The sequence below is a fragment of the Rhinichthys klamathensis genome, unplaced genomic scaffold (assembly GCF_029890125.1).
Source record: "Rhinichthys klamathensis goyatoka isolate OS25496 unplaced genomic scaffold, OSU_Roscu_1.1 h1tg000170l_1, whole genome shotgun sequence".
Lineage (NCBI taxonomy): Eukaryota > Metazoa > Chordata > Actinopteri > Cypriniformes > Leuciscidae > Rhinichthys > Rhinichthys klamathensis.
In genome coordinates this window covers 147,714-170,636 of record NW_026606701.1, presented here as the reverse complement: position 1 = coordinate 170,636, position 22,923 = coordinate 147,714, and the positions used below count along the sequence as shown (strand labels likewise).

At 37.0% G+C, this 22,923-nt stretch overlaps 2 protein-coding genes and 1 long non-coding RNA gene across 4 annotated transcripts in view; 1 reads left to right on the top strand and 2 right to left on the bottom strand.

The window, feature by feature from the left end:
* The window catches only part of scfd2 (sec1 family domain containing 2), a 150,135-nt gene extending 147,701 nt beyond the window's left edge, over window positions 1-2,434 (bottom strand). Inside the window, exons 1-2 of the mRNA XM_056259801.1 lie at window positions 1,508-2,434; window positions 649-817 (exon numbers count right to left, since the gene is read on the bottom strand). Of these exons, the coding sequence (XP_056115776.1) occupies window positions 649-817; window positions 1,508-2,321 (983 nt within the window). The 5' untranslated portion in view covers window positions 2,322-2,434. The remainder of the gene's footprint in view (window positions 1-648; window positions 818-1,507) is intronic.
* A 466-nt stretch (window positions 2,435-2,900) lies between these two features.
* The window catches only part of fip1l1a (FIP1 like 1a (S. cerevisiae)), an 83,658-nt gene continuing 63,635 nt past the window's right edge, over window positions 2,901-22,923 (top strand). For both annotated transcript variants that reach the window (XM_056259803.1, XM_056259802.1), the window contains exons 1-10: window positions 2,901-3,017; window positions 8,532-8,577; window positions 10,310-10,355; window positions 10,463-10,539; window positions 10,679-10,728; window positions 11,251-11,343; window positions 11,451-11,578; window positions 13,297-13,337; window positions 17,975-18,074; window positions 18,148-18,280. In XM_056259803.1, the coding sequence (XP_056115778.1) occupies window positions 2,948-3,017; window positions 8,532-8,577; window positions 10,310-10,355; window positions 10,463-10,539; window positions 10,679-10,728; window positions 11,251-11,343; window positions 11,451-11,578; window positions 13,297-13,337; window positions 17,975-18,074; window positions 18,148-18,280 (784 nt within the window). In that variant the 5' untranslated portion in view covers window positions 2,901-2,947. The remainder of the gene's footprint in view (window positions 3,018-8,531; window positions 8,578-10,309; window positions 10,356-10,462; window positions 10,540-10,678; window positions 10,729-11,250; window positions 11,344-11,450; window positions 11,579-13,296; window positions 13,338-17,974; window positions 18,075-18,147; window positions 18,281-22,923) is intronic.
* LOC130091750 (uncharacterized) lies at window positions 5,011-6,706 on the bottom strand. The gene is made up of 3 exons (XR_008807858.1): window positions 6,493-6,706; window positions 6,343-6,411; window positions 5,011-5,550 (listed from the first exon to the last, which is right to left on the bottom strand). It is a non-coding gene; the product is annotated as an uncharacterized LOC130091750 (long non-coding RNA).

Genomic DNA, 22,923 nt, shown 5'->3' with positions numbered 1-22,923 from the left:
ATTTATAAAAATAAAATTAAAAATCTGAAATTTTGGTACCTTGGAGTAACTTTACATATTTTCCTCTTAAATGGATAATTCACCCCAAAAAGACAACTCTGATATTATTTACTCACCCTCATGTTTAAAACCTGTATGACTCTTTTTTTTCTGTGGATATTTTTAAAGTCAGCGGGGTCAAAAAAACAATATTAGACCCTACTGACTTTCATTCTATGGAACAAAAACACTTTTGAAAACATCTTTTGTGTTCAACAGAAGAAAGAATGTTATACAGGCTTTGAGTGAAATGGGGGTGAGTAAATAATGACAGCATTTTCATTTTTGGGGTGAACTATCCCCTTCAGTACAATGCTATTCCGTTCCAATCGGCTCCTAGATCAAACCATAGGTCTGAACCTGCATCTTAATACCTTAAATCCGTTAATATTATAACCAGCCCATCACGAACATGTAATAATTTAATTGAAAACGCTTAATTAAAAATTAAAATGCTTGTGAGACAATTAAAAAAGTAATCAAGATATATAAAAAAATTTTTCACCACAATGTGAATATGCACTCATTGCATGTTCTTTGCATGGTCTTTACAAGAGTGCTTTTGGGTGTTTTCTATTAAAAAACAACAACAGCAACAAAAAGACTTACTGGTTCTGTGCTAAGCAGCCTGGTGCCAAAATGCCATTTGTATCAGTTGTCTGCTTTAGGTGTGTGAGCTCCAACATGTCCACCTGAACATCAGTCACATGACCTGGCAACTGTGGTAACACTGACAGGATTTTCTCAACCAGATTGTCACCATGATGGCCAACAGCCCCTATAGATTGGGAAATAAGAGAAACATGAAAAAGTAAGTAAGTTTTGAAAGGACATAGAATTAGAACAAGTCATAAGGCAAGACACCACTGGTAATAAGTTTTACTATACTACCCCAGCTGAGTACATTAAGATAATTGTTTTGTCTTACAAGTTTCGTTATGTTATGTTTAAATATCCAAATAGGCTTAGAATAGAAATCTACATGGAAAAGCCAGGTTCAAAATTCTTGTTTTATTTTGCTGGCATATTAGAGTTTAAGGTTTTTACACAGGCCATTTGGATATCTATATTTATCACCCCATAAATACTTTTAACAGCAAGAAAAAGTCACCATATTTTACCAATGAAATGTTACAAATCAAGCAGATTATATACAAATGAACCCCTCTGTAAACCCCTATAGAATATAGATAATTTGGTGTAGACAAGTGTTACTAAAGGAGATTTCTGGCTCAGTGCATGAAAAAAAAAAACATTTTGAGAAAATAGCCTACATAGCTCTGTAAGGTATTTTTTTTTTATACTAAAGATACAAATAGATACGTTTTAATAAAATAAACACTTAAATGTGTATTTTTCTTTCACTAGTCTGAAAGAAGACCAATCCATGAAAAATCTATGTTTTTTTCCCCTGTAGTGCCTTGCCTTGAGTACCAATGATTGAGTATTTAGACACATTAGACCACACCTGTAAGATCAAGGGTTCTATCAACAAACACCACTGATGCTTTATTGTGGGCCGCCTTCCTCCTGTTTTTGGCCTGTGGGTGATTGGCTAGCTCCCCTGCGATCAGACGGCTCATCGGACCCACCGAAAAGCTCTCCTCACGGGTACTGATGAACTCAAACAGGGTGTTGAGGGCCGAAGCCAGAGCTTTAATCTGAATCTGCAGCTCAGGTGGGAGAGAGTGCATATCCACATCCATCAGACTCCCAAATCGTTTTTTCTCCGGCCTCTTCTCGTTGATGGACTGAAGATCAACTTCCAATAAAGGGAAGATTTCAGAGAAAGCAGGCAAAAGTTGAAGGTGCTGCGTCAGAGGGGCGAAGACCACAGGAGCATACATGACCTCAGAAGTATAGTTCATATCACCCATCCACTCACACAGTTTCTCTTCAAACTGCTCAAACACCGGGTTCCTCTCCAGATCAACGGTCACATTATTCGCAAGCAGGTGAAGGAAGTGAGGAACAGTTGTGAACACCACACAGTACTGGAAGTGACTGAGGGATATGATGTCTTTGATAATGTCTGTGGTTCTACCTTTCAGCACGGTGCTGACCACAAACACAGCTTTGGGTTCATTCTGTCCACCTGCTTCAAAGCTTGAGAACTGTTTGATGTTTCGAGCTCCAGCCTCAAACAGAAGCGCAGCTCCTCCGTTCCAGTGCAGACTCTCCGAACACCGATCATCCATAAAAACAACAGCCTTTTTTACTTTTGATAGCACTTTTTCCCACGTCTGACCGGGGAAACACACGACACCATCCGTGGGCAACATATTTCCGCAAATGCTTGCGTTTTAAATTGAAATGAACGAAAACAACAGCAGAACTGTCAAACAGGCACCATTCAAAACAAACCCATGTGAGTCTCTCAAAGGTGACGTGGCGCAGAGGCGTCGCGGTAGTTATGCGTCATGGTGTAGCAATCAGCTGGGAGTTTTGAAAAGTGAAATATGATGGTATATTATATACATGAAAATTGCCTGCCTTTTCTACATGGTTGCCTTTGATTATATGTTCATTGTTTAAAATATTGTAACACATTAAAAGGTAAGAATAAAGAATAAAGGAAAGGATTTGTCAGTTATAAAAAAGGTTTAAATAGTGAAGTGAGCTCGCGTTTTTCCATACATACATAAATAAATAAATAGATAAATAAATAAACAAACAAACAAACATTCCGCTTTTAATTTGTGATGCTGAACTTCCTGCGGTCCTGCACACGTGCGCGTGCAGTGGAGTGAGCTGCGTCTCTTTGGTAACGCGCACCTGCTACACCAGCACGCGGCGTGTCACTACTGTGGCAGCTGTGACAGTAACCCCTGAAACTATTATCACACTACGTGAAGTTAAACTGAGCCTCTGATCTCTCAAATCAAAGCGCAAAAACCTGGAGGTGATCATGTCCACACGAGAGGTAGAGAAAACAGCTGACGAGAGCACTGATGACGAGACTGACTGGCTTTATGGAGGTGAGAAATAAACAAACGGACGATCAAACTTTAAAACTGACTGAAGGCAATCCAATCAAGCGTCCTCGTGATGAGATGAAAATAAGCACCTGACCAACATCTACCAAACCAAAAGCATACGTTGTTAATCAGGGATCCATCCGACCCTAAGTTTATTACAACAGAGAGAGACCGTTATTTATCCAGCTGCACGCTTTTCGTAACATTTACTTTCAAATCTACCCTACAGAGAAATGGCATAAATACATTTACTCACCTAACATAACATGATGTAAGTGCTGCTACATTTAAAAGCAGTTGGTCAGGTCATTTTAAACTCTTATTTGGTTATTTATTTGTTTGTTTTATTTGTTAATTAATTTCCCATGTAAAATATGGCATAGGTCATGACAAATATCATGTTCAATTTAGAGGAATCAGAGTGAAGAATAAATCAATATAATCTAATGTAGAGATATTACGTTCTGAATATCAGGTTTTAAAATGGTCTTAAATTTGTCCATTCTTAAACTGGCTGCATTTTACATTATGAAATTGATTCCACCATCTGATAACTTTTTTGATTCAAGTCCCTCAGTCTTTTGACTGTGTGTGTTTTTTGTTTTGTTTTTGTTTTTTAGTATCATGCAGTTGTATGGAATTATTTTTGTGCCGATAATAATGAACGTAACTTTTCAAGAAACTAATGAAAATATAAATTGAAATTGAATAAAATATCTTTGAAACTGAAAAAGAATGAATCGCAAGCAATTTTTTTTACTTTGTTTTTAATACACTGCATGTTTTGCTAACTATTCCTCATATTTCTTTTACTGATCTAAACTTACAAATGCGCTTCAAGAGTTTTCATTTACGCTTCTTAAGTTTTCATTTACGCTTCTGAAGTTTTCGTTTACGCTCCCTGAGTTTTCGTTCGCTGTTCTGACACAATTCTCTCGAGGGGGCGGGGCTAGAGCAGTGTGTTCTCATTAGCTACTGAGTTTTTGATTGACAGCTTCTTGACCTGGAAGTGAAGACGTCAGTGTTGTGTTTACTTGTGTGGATGTGAGAGTCTGTAAGCGCAGCTTTCTATTTAATTTTAGTGATATTAAGTTATGCTTGTTTTTGAATTTTATCTGTATTTACCTGCTGCTGCTACTACTTTGTCAACAGAAACTTTTAGGAGCGCAAGAGATCTCTTCAGTCTATTCAGGTGTAATTGTACATCAAAGTTACTTAAAATATTGTGTTCAATGTTTTAGGAGAATATTTGTTTATTCCTGATGTTTCTTTTGCATGTTAGGCTCTGATTAGGTTGTGCTATTACAATTTAAAGAGAATAGCCTACTAGTATACGTGTGTGATATATTCAGCCGTCAAGAAAGTTTCACTTCAACCAGGTAATCAAGGTTGGCAACCATGGCCATCAAATTTCTCATTGTTACCATATGCATTTACACCATCAAAATGTATGATCACTTAAATAAGAGGAATTTAAACTATGACAATTACAATCGTGGCTTGCTGTCAGATGATACAGACCTCAAAGGGCATTTCATTACATATTTCACACAAAGAATATTTTTGTTGCCATTTTTTTAATCATGCTGATAATTTTATTTATTTCATTTAGTTAATATTATCTTCTATCATTTAAAATTGTAAATATATTTGAACAATCATCAACAGGTTCAATTATGACTTATAAAATCAGTTAAATTAATTTAAATAAAATAATAAATTTACATTCGTTATTGTCACTACAGCATATACACAAGTATCAAAGTGAAAGTCTTGGATGCGATTATGTTGTGACAGGAAAGACCAGAAGCCACAAAACATTAACTGCATACTATACATGTAATGCACAGTATTCTCATAATATACATACAAAATGCATCATTACAAAGATTTTTATCTCTGTGAGTCCATATAAGACAAGTGGATTGTAACCCATGTATGACAGTTGGTCAGAAGTGATTTTTAATAGTTAAAACAGTTTACATTATTAGTATTTTTCTTATCCTATTGTTTCACTTCAGAAGGCATTGATTCATCCACTGAGGTCGCATGGACATCACGGTCACTGTGTGTGGTTTTTAAAGCATCTTTAGGACTCGCAGAGATGGATTACTTTCCTTAAAATCTTAATTCGTATTTATCTGTAGAAAGAAAGTAAAATGCATCTGGGACAGCATGAGGGTGAGTAAAATAAGTGAGAATTTTATTTTTGGGTGAACTATCCCATTCATATGCTGTTGGTATGCTAATCCATGATCAGCATAGACTAATAAGAATAAACTGCAACCTCTTGTGTACTTGTAAACTGTGTTTGTTTTAATCTAGAGCTCCAAAGAAATTAAAATATTTGCTATTTTATAATATTAAAATAAAATACATCAGGTGTCTGAAGATCAGGATCCCAGTCATTCAAAGCTGATATGTCTGAACAAAGTAAGATTATTGTCTGATGGAGACAGTTGATCTCTGGTATTATCACTCCATCCTCTGTGTCAGCATCAGAATTTTGTTTATGGAAAAGTTGCTCAACTCCCTGGAAAGTGAGAAAGGAAATGTATTATAATCTAACAATACAAACTGCTTTGAACATCCACATGCAGTAACAAGTTGCAGACTTAAAATAATTATTTCAAACAAATTATATAAATGTTTTAAGGGATTTTACAGTACTAAATATTTACCCCCTGAGTCATGCACCATTTATCATCTGTAATACTGTTGTGTAACCAGTAGATGGCTGTATAGCCCTATAAACATTTATCCATGGCTGTGTATTCCCTAGTTGCTGGATGTTTTCAGTCATAATTACTTGCATGTATTAGGTTTTGCATTTGGACATATATTTATTATTAAAGACTATAATAAAATTAAAATTAAAAATTTTACATTTTTCTCCGAACTGTTTTTTTTTTTTTTTTTTGCATTATTATTGCTCAAATATGGACACAGAAAAAGCATTTTGTTGCATTTTGCAGAATAAATATTGCGCCCAGGGTAATACTTCAAAATAATTGAGTGTTTACATATTATGAATAGAGACGTGGAATGTGGTCAAGTCCTGTCTCTACTCTTTTAAAAACTCTGCATCGCAAATTAATCAGCAATTGGCTTTACATTGCTAAAGTTGAATCGGGCAGTGATTGACAGCGCTCTGGTCCAATGGCATCGGTCATTGTCTGATACAGTACTTTTTGTACTGTAGGCTACAGTACAGATACTGTACAGTACTCTAGCCCAATGTTGTTTGGGGTGGCAGGGGGGAAATATGAATGTAACCTTATGTAACGTTAGATAAACAAGTCATGTAATGATTGGGTTAACTTACCAATTAAATCAAGACGACACTGCTGTATAATGTTATGGGCTCTCACTGAGCTCTAATATGCCTCTCCACCTGAAAAAGCAAGTACTGTATTATAAATAGTATTAGTTTAGTATTAATTAATAAAAATTTTTTTTTTTTAATCTGACTTACCACGAGTAGGCTATCCAGTATTCTGATATCGACGATGACAAATTATATCATTTGTCTGTACTATTCCTTCTATAAGAAATCATCTCAACAATATAGTGTAGCAGTAAATAAATACAGATATAAACTTAATATCACCTAAATGAAATAGAAAGCTGCGCTTACAGACGCTCACATCCACACATGTAAACACAACACTGACGTCTTCACTTCCAGGTCAAGAAAGCTGTCAATCAAAAACTCAATAACCAATGAGAACACACTGCTACTAGCCCCGCCCCCACGAGAGAATTGTGTCAGAACAGCGAACGAAAACTCAAGGAGCGTAAACGAAAACTTCAGAAGCGTAAACGAAAACTTCAGAAGCAAACGAAAACTTAAGAAGCGTAAATGAAAACTCTTGAAGCGCATTTGTAAGTTTAGATCAGTAAAAGAAATATGAGGAATAGTTAGCAAAACATGCAGTGTATTAAAAACAAAGTAAAAAAAAATTGCCTGCGATTCATTCTTTTTCAGTTTCAAAGATATTTTATTCAGTTTCAATTTATATTTTCATTGATTTCTTGAAAAGTTACGTTCATTTTTATTGGCACAAAAATAATTCCATACAGTTGCTGATGTATATTATGGCCAAAAGATGAAATTATTGGCTTGTAATGTAAAGAGATAGTTATTACAGACTAGGCTACTACTTGCATAACATGCATATAAATGTCAGTTGTCACTCTCTCTATCAATAATATTTAGTAAGAGACGATATTAAAATGCTTAGTTTTATGATCAAAGCTCTGTAGTTTTTGTTGTGGGAGGTATATGTGACATATCATTCAGTGCAATACATTGATTATTGAGAGATCTGGGCTGCATTTCCCAAAATCATCGCAACCCTTGATCGTAGAACAATTGGCACCAATGGTCTCTACGATCAACTTAGGCTTATTATGATGCTTTTAGGAAACGCAGACTGATCTCTTATATTTGATACTCACTTTCAAAAATGTTACTCACGATATAAAAGCTTTTCTTAAACAAAAATCAGTATCAGATTTCACAGCAAAAACACACATGTACCATGAACTGTATGGGGTTGTTTTTAGAATTTTACTTTTACTTGCTAAAAATACAAACTATCAATCAGTTGGCAGAAGACATGTGGTAGATTGTGTACAGCAGGTTTTTCAGCAAAGTATTGATTACAGTGACTACGTTTACAAGCAGCCAATAACCCGTTCAAAACCGGAATATTAGCAATAACCCGGTCGCGCACGGCCATGTAAACACCGGCAAAATCCCGAATATGCTCATATTCCGCTTTTTAAAAACCCGAATATGATCCCTGGGTTACCCCTTTTCTAACCCGAATATTTGGTCATGTAAACGTGTATCGGCATATCTCCATCAAAAGGAACATTGATTTGTGTTCTGTGCATGTTCTATTCGCAAGGAATCTTGGTCTTTTGAGTAGAGGAACTTCTTGTATGCGCCACAAAAACCCGCGTGCAGTATACCGGAAGTAAACAAAAAGTAGAGGTAAACATGGCGAGACGCAGCACAGCACCATACTTTTGGAGCGAGGAGGAAACCAATTTCTTTATTAGTGTGGTGAAAACCATGTATGTTGCTGCTGCTGTTGTTGTTGTCTTTGGATACAGGAAGAAGAATCGGAAATGACGCATATAGCGTCTTAAGGTTGTCCGTACGTCCAGACGGATAACCGAGCGTCGCCGTTTACATCGGGATATTGCCAATTGATTACAAATAATACATGAGTGACTCTCTCTGCTCACGCATGTAAACGGGTTATTCCGAATGTTTCAGAAACCCGAATAGTGACCTTAACCCGACCATAACCCGAATATCGACAGCTTGAAAACGTAGTCATTGATCATTTAGAGGCCATAGAAATTTGTGTATCAAATATAATAGAGGAGGCTTTATAGAATTAATTAACTACAAACTTCTTCAACTTTAATCTATGTACAACATCTGGCTGTTTTCATGTGAAAACACAAGTCTTGTGCTAATCTCTTTATCATAAATAGATGACAATTTTGACGAAGAAGAGACAACAGAAAAGGAAGTGTTCAGGTGAGTGTGCCAAAGCAAATGTCTTGAGCTATTGATGAGTTTCCAATGGGAAACTGGCAATTTGATGAAGTGGAACTTGGTTGGTAGTTTCTAATATGTTACCATCACCGGCCTTTTATCGAAGTTTGTATGAATGGATGCTTATCCAGACTTTTGTAGACTACACAGTTCACAACTCTGCATAAAAGCTCTAAAATCTCTAAAAGTGTTATACTTATTTACAATAACCCCTGAGCGTAATAGTTTGAACTCTGGTGTAAAAAGACAGACATATAAAGTAAAAACTGCTGCAAAGACTTTTGGATTAATTATTGCAGTATTTTGTTGGCATAGCTTTAATCAGGCAGTTGATTTATGAATCTTCTCCAAAATGTCTGTTTGCCTTTTCTTTTTAAAGTAGCTTTTCCTCACATTTGATTAAATTTGCATATACAAATGTGCTTCATCAGCATTTACTAATACATGTCCCCAACACAAGCACACACACACACACACACACATATTAACATTTAAATTCTCTGCCGTTGTGGGACTTTCTGCTGCTGGCAATGTCAGTAACTTTCAGGTCACTTTAGCCCCGGCTGATTTTGCATCTGAACTGAAAGTTTACAAGACCTAATGGTGTGCCGACTCAGAACGAGAGAGGCTGACACATTTATTTCCTGTTAGGGCACGTAGCTGTGTACAAATGAAGCGTGTATATTTAATGCCCATTTCACCGCTTAGTAATGACCACGGGTGTGGGACACGTCTGTGCCGATAGGCCTCTTTGCAAAAAAATGCTCAGAAATTGGATCAAGCCACGCGTGTCTGATGGAACTCTTTGGACGCTTGTTAAATTCAGCATTGGATGTGCACAGAGCTAATACAGTATAAGCTCCTCTTATGTGCTCACTGGAGTAGGAATGAGAAGGAATATTAACCATTGTTTTATTCCTCTGCTTCCCAGCATAGTGTAGAGACGTGTTAGCTGTTTCTTGGAGTTGACGCAGCGTTTTTCATCGGTTGGATTGCTTTACCTTCATTAGACTCGGGGCAAAACTCAAACCCAAGCGAGAATTTTCCCTCACGTTGCATTGGCCTTAAATAAGCCTGATGAGGCCGCAGTGATATAGGCCTCACTTAAACTAATGTAGGCCTGCAGCTAAAGATGTGCTTGTAAATTGATCCTGCTCATTGCCCATTTTTGCTTAGTGTAAAAGCATTTTTATTGTTTCTGTAGCTTCAATTAGTGCATGTGATTAAATCAGACAGGCAGATGACGCTGAAAGGAAGTCTGTGCATCTGAAGGAAAATGAAGTTTCTCCCATAGAACACACACCTGACCAGGGGTGCGTTTTCCCGAAAGCATCGTTAGCCAACTATGGTCGCAAGTTGGTCGCAAATCCCATTGAACTCTATTGGTAACGACGGAACTTGCGACCATAGTTGGCTAACGATGCTTTCGGGAAACGCACCCCTGACCGACACTTCAATTAAGAATACGGGATTAATACACGTGTGTGTGTGTGTGTGTGTATATATATATAATAAAAATGTAATTAAAAATGTTTTAATTTGCTTCAAACCACTTGTGTATGAATTGCTTTCCCACACTGTCAGTTATTTAAATTTAAGCCATATTTTTCCCTAGTTTGAAAATGTAACTAAATCTCTCTCTTTTTTTTATCATTCAATACATTTGCATTATTGTATAATCTAATTGGTTATAAAATATGTCTTACTTCTGCAGTGCTCTGATTGGTGATGTGGATGGTGTGAATAGACTCAGCTACCAGGTTCTTGTTTTAGTTTTAAACTTTTTATTTATTGAATTTTTGTCATGATAATGTAGGGCATTAATTTAACTTTACAAACACATCCGTTTTGTTTTTCCCCCTCAAAGCAGAGTGAATCAGACAGTGATGATGATGATGTCTGTGTGACCATCGGTGACATAAAAACAGGCGGATCTCAGGGCTCGTGAGTAATTCAGTCAGAGGTTTTGACATTGTCAAGCCTTCTCATGTCATACAGAGATACGTATGATGTCTTATGGCATTTTGGGTCTAATAAATTGCTATAATGATACTTAATTTTCTCTTTGTGGTTTACTCTGTAGGTCATTTGGTTCCAGTTCCATCAATCTGAACATAAAGTCCTCTGTATCAGGTAATAAAGTGCAGGTAATTAATCTGTTGATTTGATATTTAACTCATATACTATTTTAAAATATTAGAACATTTTAATTACCAAACACATAATGTGCCCCCCAAAAATTTGTGCAAACCCATTACTGCATTATTTTCCCCATTAGATAATTTGGACCTATTGCAAACAAGTACAAAAAAAAAAGAAATTTCTCTGTTTTTACAAATATTGCAGTGTTGAGTGTATTCCACCCCGAGTTTTTGTAAAGGGAAAAAAATTTATCTAAAATGATTTTTCTTTAATTTATAGAAAATATTTTTTTTATCAATGAATAGGAAACAATACAGCTCAGAGCTCATCTAATTGTGTTTTAATTTGACGACCTGAGGTTGGCATCCTTTCATTGACCATTTATTTGATCAAATGATAATAAAAATTACACTTCTTATATTATTATAAGGATCCCTTTAGGAAATTTCTCTGGGTTTGGTTTGATCTCTATGTGGGAATCCAGCCTCTAAAGTCTTATCTACTGTGAGTCAGGCTCCAAGTCTAGAGGGCTGGATCTGGATGCTGAAGGCAGTGTCCTGCAGGTGGATGTGGAGTCCTTTGAGGAGAAGCCATGGAGGAAACCAGGTGCAGTTGATTGCGTTAAGACTTGTAAAGTGTGTGGTGTACCTCAGATTCAAATGTACGTTTTCTCTAGTACAAACTCTCACAGTGCATGTTGTGTATAAACGCAGGTGCGGATCTGTCTGACTACTTTAACTATGGTTTTAATGAGGACACCTGGAAGGCATACTGTGACAAACAAAGACGATTACGCATGAGCCTAGAGATCCTGAGCCTGTCATCATCCAGCAAAATCATGGTACATTTAGCATATCTAAAATATGCCCTCACTTCTCTCATGATGTTTTATACTAGAATGTTGATTATGAGTTGTGACCGGGCATTTACTGCTGTTTCAGACTTGCTAGCTCTGTTCCAAAGCCTAGTGAAATACCTTGCTAAAATAGGTCGCTGCCTACATAGACAGCGACCTTCTAAGGGAGCATCCTAACTGTCATAAAAGCTCATAAATGACTGATTCGGGGCGCTCTACATTGAGTTGGGAAGTCGTTATTTTGGTGTCAAGTGCGTTCAGATCACTTTAGTTGGAGCAAGGTGCCGATGTACCTATTTTACAAAAAATATGCTACTTCTACAAAATATGTTTATGTGCACTCAACTCGTAAATACAATCTTTCCAAGGTGACTTGAATGCACTAACAGTCCTTTATGCAGTATACTCGACTTTCAGTTAATTCCAATAGTTTAGTGATAGCATGTTGCTAAGCTAACAGCACAATAATAAGCTCTCGTAAGCATACAAATACATAGCAGACACAAATATTGGGCGACACATAATGAAATGTATTTTTTAATCATAATTTTATATAATTTTATATTCATGTAGCTTAAACAGTAGAATATCAGCATGGCTCTAGAAATGCTAAGTTCATGGGTTCGATTCCCTGGGAATGCAGGAACTGTATACCTTAAAAATGCAACATATAGAGTGGTGAAGGTATGACGTCACTTTGGAGGCCAACCGGCAGTTAGCATCACACTGGTTCCCTCGACAAAAACCCAATAGGATTTTTCCGTAGGCTTTTGGATTATCACAAAAACAAGCTCTGTGAACAACAAAAGTTTTGTCCATCAAGATCATTTTCACAGATGAACAACTCTTTCAGTTTTTATCTAAAAACATTTTCCAAGTCTGAGTTATAATAGTTTATAAGAGCACAATTATGAGCATAATGAGGCTGTAAAAGCGAACTGAGTACCTGTTCGGGGTGATGACGTTTAATGTCCCCGACAGCCTCTGTAGTCCCATTTAGCAACCGCCTTTTTTAAGCAACAGCTAGCAAGCAACAGCTAAAGAAAAAAACCCACAAGTGGGGTAAGGCTGATGTATTTTATGTCGTAGAATAAAATATGAAAGTGTCTTGAGCTTGTGGTCACCACAGACTTTATTTCAGCCATTTGACCAAAACCCCATTCAAAAAACCCATTGACTTCTGGACTATGGAACCGGACGTGCTAAAATGCTAACTTGTTTCCGCGTTTTGGCCTACAAAGTAATGTCATACCTGCACCACTCTATTGCCTTGTCTGCCAGATTTAATTTTTTAATTTTTTCCATTGAGCTTGTTGCAGTGTATTCTGGGACTGCCTTCACATGTGTAGCTACCTTAGAATTTGGATAAAACAAGGTATCTTAGGAGGCAACTTACTGGATTTATACCTTTTAGAACACATTTTACTTTGGAAGCACATATGGTGATTTAAAATGCTCCCACTTTAGATGGCCCAAGACGTTTTAGATCACTTGTCTACACAGAATATGTGTGTATTCATATGAATGTGCTCTCTCTCTCTCTCTCTCTCTCTCTCTCTCTCTCTCTCTCTCTCTCTCTCTCTCTCTCTCTCTCTCTCTCTCTCTCTCTCTCTCTCTCTCTCTCTCTCTCTCTCTCTCTCTCTCTCTCTCTCTCTCTCTCTCTCTCTCTCTCTCTCTCTCTCTCTCTCTCTCTCTCTTTCCAGGTGCATCAGAGTTCTAGTGATCTGCCTGAATACTCATCCAGGTGTGTACATGAACCCTAAATCAAATGTATCAGTATTAACCAATCAGACCAACCCATACACACATTTCAGACCCTTTCTTTCTTGGAACAAGATGTGGGTCAATGATAACAGATTGTTAATTTTTCTGGTGAACTGTCCCTTTAAAACACTGACAATAGCCACCATTTTGGTTTAAAATGTCTTTGGCTTGAGTCCTAAAACCATTTACAGGTATTTTGAAGTATTTTCCCTGAAGTAGAGAGGTGCACCTATGGAACAGCTTACAACACGTAAGAGAAGGCCAGTCAGCCTTTGCATACAGTGTAAAACAAATTGTATCAAGAATCTCTAATGAAGAGGGAGTAGCATTACTATAGTTAATGTAATTTCTGCCTGCGTTTTCTGTATTTTTGTTCTTGAAACATCATGTGCAGTTGAATTGTTTGGACAGTATAGGACTCTTATTTCCTGTAACAGCAGCATTTCGTGATAATGGCTTTCTGCTGTTGTCTTAAACGCTCCATACGCACGTTATCATCCCTGTTTACGCCAGTTTTAATTCTTTCTTTTTTTTTCTTCTTTTAGCTCTTGATTTCTATCAGCTCTTGTTTTCTGTTCTCCCCTGAAGAAAACATCCCGACTGTTGAAACCTCCTAATATTTCACTATTACTTCTCTATGAGACACAACACAAATACACACACACCATGGTTCAGTCCTGGTGGTCCAGACTGCCTTTGGTCCTGGGCAGGAGTTAACGGGGGTGATTTTTAATCAGCCGTTCCTTGAACTTCTCTTCGATCAGTTGAAGGTTATGCCTTGCTCAGGGGGACGTGTATGAACTGGAGCATTCAAGGGTAAAGCAACAGTCCGGCTTTCATTATTACACATACACGCACAGACAGGATGCAGGAGTCAGTCACAGTACGCCCGTTTAAACACAGAGCATGAGGTGGCATTTTCGGAATCGAACGGGCCTTAACAAAGATTGTTATTCGATCTTGTTCAGCTACATTATAATGCAGTATTTTTGCACAAAAAAAAAAGGTAATTTGAGTTCATGTGCATATTCAGGTATAGCTTGACTGCTTACTTTATGAATGAGATATGAATTTCTATGGTTTTTTATTCAGTATAGATCTAGAAAAGGCATTCGATAGGGTGGAACATAAATATTTATTTGATTTGATTAAGCGATTTGGTTTTGGGAATAATTTCATAAAGTGGATGAAATGTTTTTACACAGATATTTTTAGTTTTAAAATTATTTTAGTCTTAAAATAAATAGTTTTTTAACAGATTACGTAGAAATCTCTAGATCCATAAGGCAAGGATGCCCCTTGGTCGGCTTTACTATACACATTAGTTGCTGAACCGTTGGGTTTAGCGATAATAGGAGAAAAAGAAATAAAAGGCATTTTAAAAGAAGGCAATTCCAGTATGCGGATGATACCACTTTGTTTTTAAAAGATTCCAATAGTGTTGAAAAAGCTATGGGAATGTTTGATAAATATTGTCGAGGTTCGGGTGCAAAAGTAAATAAGGAAAAAACAGAATAAATGAAGATTGGAAAAGTGGAAGTTCCACAAAGAAATTAGGAAGAATATTTAAATCTATTTTCTAAAAGCATGTTTAAAAAATGTTTAATCAAAATGTCATATCTGGATCTTCCAGTAAGTCTTCTCTCTGGTGACATATGCAGGACTTCTCCAATCATTTAATCCGCTAAAACCCTGTCCCTGCAATCTTGTTTTTCTCTGCCTCCATTTTTGAATGCAACGCCCGTATCTCATAATCCAATCACGATGTACGTCACAAAAAATATGTTGCTTCTTCCTTTTCGCAGCTTTAAAGGGATAGTTCATCAAAACATTTATATTCTGTCATTATTTACTCACCCTCATGTCATTCCAAACCTGTATGATTTTCTTTCTTCTGTGGAACATTAAAAAACAGTTATTTTGAGAAATGTCTAAATGTTTGGTTACCAGCATTTGACAAAAAAATATTCTTTTGTGTGAAGAAATTATGAAAGAACTTGCATTTTTGGGTGAACGGTCACTTTAAATGAGTAGCCCCAGAGTGCAGTCTGGACGATGGGGCGGGGCGACACTTTTAGGTGGGGCGACACGTGTCGCTCCGCCCACACCCGATTTTATTGGTTTAGAATACAGCAATCTTATTGGCATAGACGCTTGAGGCACGAGCATGCGCATTCCTTTATGTACGAGTTTATGAATTATCTATGACGCTGTTTGGCCGTACTATATTAAGTGATAACCATTGTGATTTCAGTAACGATCTTTTGATGAACTTACGAATCAAGTTAGATGAAGTTACTGTCAAAATGTATTCACAATTCACATCGTTTCAAAGCAGCTTTACATACAGTCATATTGTAAGCTTTAATATTGAGCAGTTTTATGGCTTGGCGATATCACAAAATATGTTTCTGATAAATAATACACTGTTTGAGATTTAGCCTAGCTATAGGCTACTATATTAATTTTCCCTGCAGATAAGTCCGTGCCACTTTTGGTGGGCAATGAGCATGACTGCATGAAATTACTGGCAGATCAAAGGAGAGATCATTTCTATGTGGGCTGATTTAGACAATATTTTTCCGCGTGTCATGCAGAGCTCCTTAATTTTACATCATTCGTTTATGCTTCTTCGTTTTTCCATTAGGATCAGTGAATAAACACAAACTCGGGATTTTACACAAATTATGATAATTCCCAGCATTTTAGTAAAACAAAGGATAAATCCGAAAGTGTGTTTTATTTTATTTTAAAGCAAAACCACGGTGACAAATAAGACAGGCTACCAAATAGCAAGCCCTGGCCATTGGGTTATGTGCGTACAATGGGAATAAAACCCGTGCAGCGCTGCAATGTGAAAATAAATGTAAAAAAAATTTTGTTTTTGTTTTTACTAAAACAGATGTTATGTTGATCTATAGCAAATATTATAATGTAGGCTATGTGCTCAAGAGCGTATTTAAGCAATTGGCCTACATGTTCATATCACTTTATTTATTTTATTACAGCCTATTATAATTGCACAGATTTATAGCAGTGTGTTTTTTTATGGTTATGCAGCTAGCCTATATGTGAGTGTTAATATTTGTAACCATTTTTATCCAGTAGACATGAACATGAACACGCAATGCGATGGATGAATAAACAATTGGATTTTTAAGTCGTACATAACCGGTTGACACTTATTAGAAAACATGAATCTTTAAAAAATATAACATAGGGCTTTACAGAACCAATAGCCCCTTGTATTGTATGAAATCAACCAGGAAACGTGATTGCCATTAAACATTTTATTTGCACTTTGTACCAAATAATGCAAGCATTGGACAATCTCGTTAAAAAAATGACAACAAAAAACGGTCATGCATTAGAATTTAAAATCAGCTGCTTACATTCAGTCAATTATCATCATTTGCGTAAAATCCCGAGTTTGTGCTGATCCACCGATCCTGATAGAAATATGAAGAAGCCAAGTGAATGACGCACTAATCTAATGTAAAACATCTCCCTGAAGTACAAGTAACGTCACCAAGCGTTCGTTTTTAAACAATAACTTAATCTATACTGTGTCTTAAGTATAATAAAGTATTAGCCAATAGATATTAACAAAAATTACCATGGTAAACTGATAATAAGATAAGATTAAAGTTAGCATTTAATATTTATTTGATACGGCCAAATCATTCACAAAATCGTACATAAAGGAATGCGCATGCTCAGAACTGAATCGTTTACACCAATAAGATTGCGGTATTATAAACCAATTAAATTGGGTGTGGGCGGAGCGACACGTGTCGCCCCACCTAAAAGTGTCGCCCCGCCCCATCGTCCAGACTGCACTCTGGGGTACTAACTTTAAATAGAGAAATCTCTGCAAAATGTTTACTGCATGACGTACAGTGATTCAAAATACACAGAGCATGTGATGAGAGCAGACTGCAGACTGAATTTTTAATGTCCCTTTTTTTATAAAATCATGAGAGGGTAGCACTTAAATCCACTGTCGTGTCTGCTGAAAGTAGGTGACACACCAGAAGTGAGTCATTTTCAGGCTTTTTGTTTTTTTTTCTGTAGTTGAGACTGTCCTAAACTTCACCATCAGAACATGAACAATGACAGAGACTTTTGCAGACAGGCTGCCCTTTACTTGGACGCTTGAACGCTTACTTTCTTGCTGCATGCATAATGTTCAATGCAGTATTAATGTGCTCTGTTGTATTTGATGAATTTTTAGTGACTGAAATAGGTTATTGCCTTGTTCATTTGTGCATTACTGAAGATATTTGTAGCCACGTTTCAGGGGACTTGAAGATTTATGAATGGTGATGACTACCACGGCGCACATTCACCCAAGTGTGTAACTGCTGTGTGTACATGAGCTAAAAATATTGTCGTGCACATGAGAGGCGATTTCCCAGATCAGCTGGAAAATAGCGTTGACTGAGGTCGCATGTGTTTCTCTGCGTGCTAAGTGTTCTAGAACAAAAAAAAAGTGCCAGGATCTTTTGTGTTCATAAAATGTGCACTGCACACTGCAAGCCATTTAATCCTCCTCACTCACACATATGGACTCAACATAATGATCTGACTTTGATTTATGTGTGTGGGTGTGAACAGGAAGTCGAGCGGTTCGATCAATGTTATCGGAGGACATGCAGGGACCATCAGTCGAGTGGAAGGCCGAAGACGTCACAGCGCTGATGAAAATAACATCCAGGTGTGTTTTTGCGTGCTTGATGGACATAAAGAGCACTGATCTCATATATCTGTGTGATATGTGTGTATTTCAGGTCGTTTCAGAGCAATCCTCGGACACAAAGCCATCCTCCCCAAAGCAGTTGCCCTTCTTTCCTCCAAACATCCCACCTCCACCTTTCCCTCCTCCCTCCATCAACACCACACCCCCCCTTATACCACCACCCGGTAAGCAAGCTCCATACTGTACACTCATCCACACTCACTGTGTCAGCAGAAAAGGGACTGGCCCATGCTCTGTAGTGACGTAGTAGCATGTGAATGCTACGACATTGCAGGTTTTTCTTCAGCTTGTCCTTGAGCAAAACTCTCACTCATAATAGTTTCAAAATCAAGCAGAACACACCAGAAGACACAGTCCTGCATATTAACCAGCATATTAAATATAAATCAGATTATTCTCATAACAATCGGGTCAATCCTCATAATGCTAAGGTTAAATTGAAGATTTTTAAGTTATATTTCTGAATATTTTTGCTTAATTTATTATTAATTCATTATTTTTGTCAGCAAGGATGCACTATTTTGATCAAAAGTGACAGTAAAGACATTTGTAGTGTTACAAAAGATTATTTTCAGGGTTTTTTTTGTTAATCATTGATAATAATAAGAAATGTTTCTTTAGCATTAAACCAGCATTTTAGAATGATTTCTGAAGGATCATGTGACACTGAAGACTGGGGTAATGATGCTGAATATAGCACAGGAAAAAATTACATTATATAAAATATATTAAAATAGAAAACGGTTCATTTAAATTGTAATATTTTTGATAATAGTACTGGTTTTACTGTATTTTTGATCAAATAAATGCAGCCTTGATGAGCTTTTTTTTTCAAAACCAGTCAAAAATCTTGCCAACCCCAAACTTATAGATATATATACACACAATAAGTCTTCAAATAAAAACATAATAGATCTCATTTTTTAAAATGTACGTGAATGATCCAAGTGGTAGATAAAGCTGGACCCTTTTTGACCTAAGACCAACACATTTTCAAACAGCCCAAGGGAGGTCAAAGGTTGTGTTGATGTTTTCATTGCACTGCATTGTACATATGGTCAACCGTAGGGAATTTGTGGTTGCTATGACAACATTTATCCATGATGTGATTGATTCACACCCATGTTGAGCAACCTGCTGCCTTCTCCTGGTCTGAAGAGAACCTTAATATCCTAAACACATGTCTTATTAGTGCACTTTAAACATTAAGTTTATTTTTGCCAAGTATGATATAGCAAACTGCACTGAATCTACATCCATTGCCCCATTAAGTAGTTTGTATATTTGTTAAAGGGTTAGTTCACCTAAAAAAATTAATTTCTGTCATTAATGTCGTTCCAAACCAGTAAGACCTTCGTTCATCTTCGGAACACAAATGAAGATATTTTTGATGAAATCAGAGAGCTTTCTGTCCCCTCCATAGACAGCAACTCAACGACCACTTTCAAGGCCCAGAAAGGGAGTAAAGACATTGTTAACCCTCTGGGGACCAGCGTGTTTTTGGGGCCTTTGGGATGTTTTGACATGCACTGACATTTGTGCTTTTTTCAGTTATTTATAAACATGTTAATGGTAAAGGTATAAATTCACTCTATATAGCACAAACGGGGCTACCATGATATGTGAGCAACATGTATGTACATGTTTGTATTTTTAAGAGAATAATGTTTATGCGTGGTTATAAAAAAAAAAAAAAAAGAAAGTTGCTGAAATAAGACCACAAAACACATACTAAATATGTGTCCACAAGACTTTTGACTAATGGATGTTGTTGCTTCGAGTTCTGGCTTTAAAATGATGTGAAAATCATCCTGCCTATTTGTTCACATAAAGCAAAACATGAATTCATACTTTGTATGACAGTTTTTTTGTCAGAAGAGGTTTATGCGAGGGGGTGGTAATGGCCTATCAATATTAATGAGATTCAGACCAGGGGTGTGACAGACGCTCCCCCCAATGGCTAATGGCCCATCAAGTGAGGCAGCCTGAACAAAGAATGAGAGGAGATTCAAAGGTTTTTCAATCTGTTTTATTGTAATTCCTCTATATGGAGAAACTAAATGTTCTAAATTTGCTCTAAGCAAATCAAATGTGAGTAAAATAAATAAATAATCAGTCGGCTATAAACAAAGCAATTGTGAAGTCATACAGGCTCATATTGTATTAACACTATGTATAAACAAAATTGAACTAACATCTGTAAAATTGTAGGTAAATTTGACTTACTCTTTCTGATTTCTGACTGTGTTGCTAAGCGCACTCCGAGTTGCAGGCGGAGGTAGTCAGGGGCGTCATGCAAGCCAAAATTCTGGGGGGGCACAATCTGAGACGTTGCAATTGTTTTCTGACGGGTGATATGGATCATGTTAGGAGGGGTCAGGGGGTTTCTCCCCCTGAAAATTGTTAAATTCTGGCTGCTAAACATACCATTTCAATGCAGTTTGGGAGGGACAGAAATACCTTAACGGAGCTAGCAGCAACACTCCTCTATCTGATTCTGAGGACTAAGTTAAAGTATCTATTTTGTAAGTTTATGTAAAAGACAGGTTGATGAAAGAACTATAAGCTCAAATTCAAAAGCTTTTGAAGTCTACTTCATTAAAGCATGTTTACACACACACTTACTGTACACTTAGGCCTACTACACATGATTTTAAAAACAGTACCATTGCAGTTTTTATGTTATGATTTTAAATTGGTATGTGACCTAAGAACGATCTTACATTAAAGGTAGCCTACATAAAGGTGCTGAGGTCTGACTTTGTGGTGCTCTGAAATTAAGTTATTTTAATATTAATATGTGATGAAGGACTTTGAAAGAAGTTTGACAGATTTCAGTGCTGAATAAGGTTAACACTACCCCGTTTATTTGAAAATGGTTAATATTTGACAGAAATGTAGAAAAGTAATCAAATCAAATGCAATATGTATAGCGATCTGTATAACAACTATGCTGTAGGGATTTGGGGGGTAGTCCTACTATGATATTAGACTACATTAAAAGATAATGAATTTCAAACCTGAACCAAACATATTTTTTAATTCAAAGATCAAAGTCTGTCATTAGTCTTTAGTCTGCCAAAAAAAAAAAAAAACATTAAAATCATGAACTCAAATGTCATTGTGAAAAAAAAATGTGTTACTGTTGTAACAGTGTGTAGGCTAAACCAGACCTTTCAGGCTATAGCCTAATGGTGTGTTCACACCGAACGCGAATTTAATTATTTGCGCGAGTAGATTACATACAAAGTCAATGCAAAGACGCGAATAGACGCATCATTCGCGCCGGGCGTTGCGAATGACGCGAATTGGGCGACGCGTTTGCCGCGAATGTCTTCCGCGCAAGTTGAAAAATTTGAACTCGAGCGAATGTTCAAGCGTCTAACTAAACGCGATAGACGCGTATTTGACGCTCTATTCGCGTTCGGTGTGAACACACCATAACGCTAATAAGCCGTATGGCAAAATTATTATTACAACTAAATTGTCGGTCATTAAATAGGAAAACTAAATAATTTTGTAGATGATTTGCTTTGTGTAGGCCTAACCCGACATCAGACATTATAAGGCCCGGACGAAGTTTTTTTTTGCACACAGTGACGCGACAAATCAATCACTCCTTTAATGCTGCGTTCACACCACACGCGAATAGCGCGTCAAATTCGCGCCTACCGCGTCTAGTTATAGCCTACGCGTGAACACTTTGAATCCATTCGCGCGTCAAGAGCAAATGACGCGCGTAAAAAAACTAAAGTTTAGACTGGCTGCCTGCACATTCACTGTCCTCGCGGCTGCGGCTGCTGCAATTGGAAGAGGCTGGCTGCAGGACGACTCAACTTCCACGGACAGTTTTTAATATTTTATATCAAGATTTTGCTTTAGTATAATTTTCGGGACAATTAAGGCCGGTTTCGGGATTCGGGACAACAGCTTAGATTTCGGGACTGTCCCGAATTTTTCGGGACTTCTGGTCACCCTAGGGAGGAAAAATCTGAGGGGGCACGTGCCCCCTCACTTTGAATGGGCATGACGCCACTGGAGGTAGTGATGAAGCTACATTCCTTTTTTTTTTTTTTAAGTTGAGGAATATTATTACATAAATATAACCATAGCAGCATTAGTCTATAATGAATAACTGATGTAAATAATTTTAGGCGAGTGCAATAAATATGCGTGTCAATGGGCCATTGCCGGAGAAGCACACCACAAACAAAACACATTTGCGCAATTCATTAACTGGGTATACACATTTCAGCACATTTACACACATTTACAACTGATATTTGCGAGCATGCATCGTCAATGATAATAATGAGGCAGCATTTAAACTAGTCAAAATATAATCTAAACATCTAGTAGGACTATTTTCTAAAATAACTTCTACATTCTAGCTTTCATACACAATGATCTAAACATATCATTTACACATACAAATTTCCTAACTGGGGTTTACAGTGCATAGCAAATGCACAAAAAAAAAAAAAAAATTCTCTTTAACACGAGATATTAAATTCATGGTATAGATATGCACTTTAATTGGATCGTGTTGAATATATCAAATGTCAATACTCTGGATGGCAAGTGGAAAATAGTCCACCCAGTATAATATGTAAGCTACATGTTTATATTGAATAGCTTGTCAACTAATGGAAGTAAGACTAAATACTTACTCATACGAAATTCTATCCACGGCTCGATCAAACGGTCGTCATCAGAGTCGCGCTCTTCTTCTGATGAAAATGTGGATTCTTCGTCGCTAGTATCCAGGACGAGCTGAAGAGCTTCTACACCGGTGTATCGTGCCATC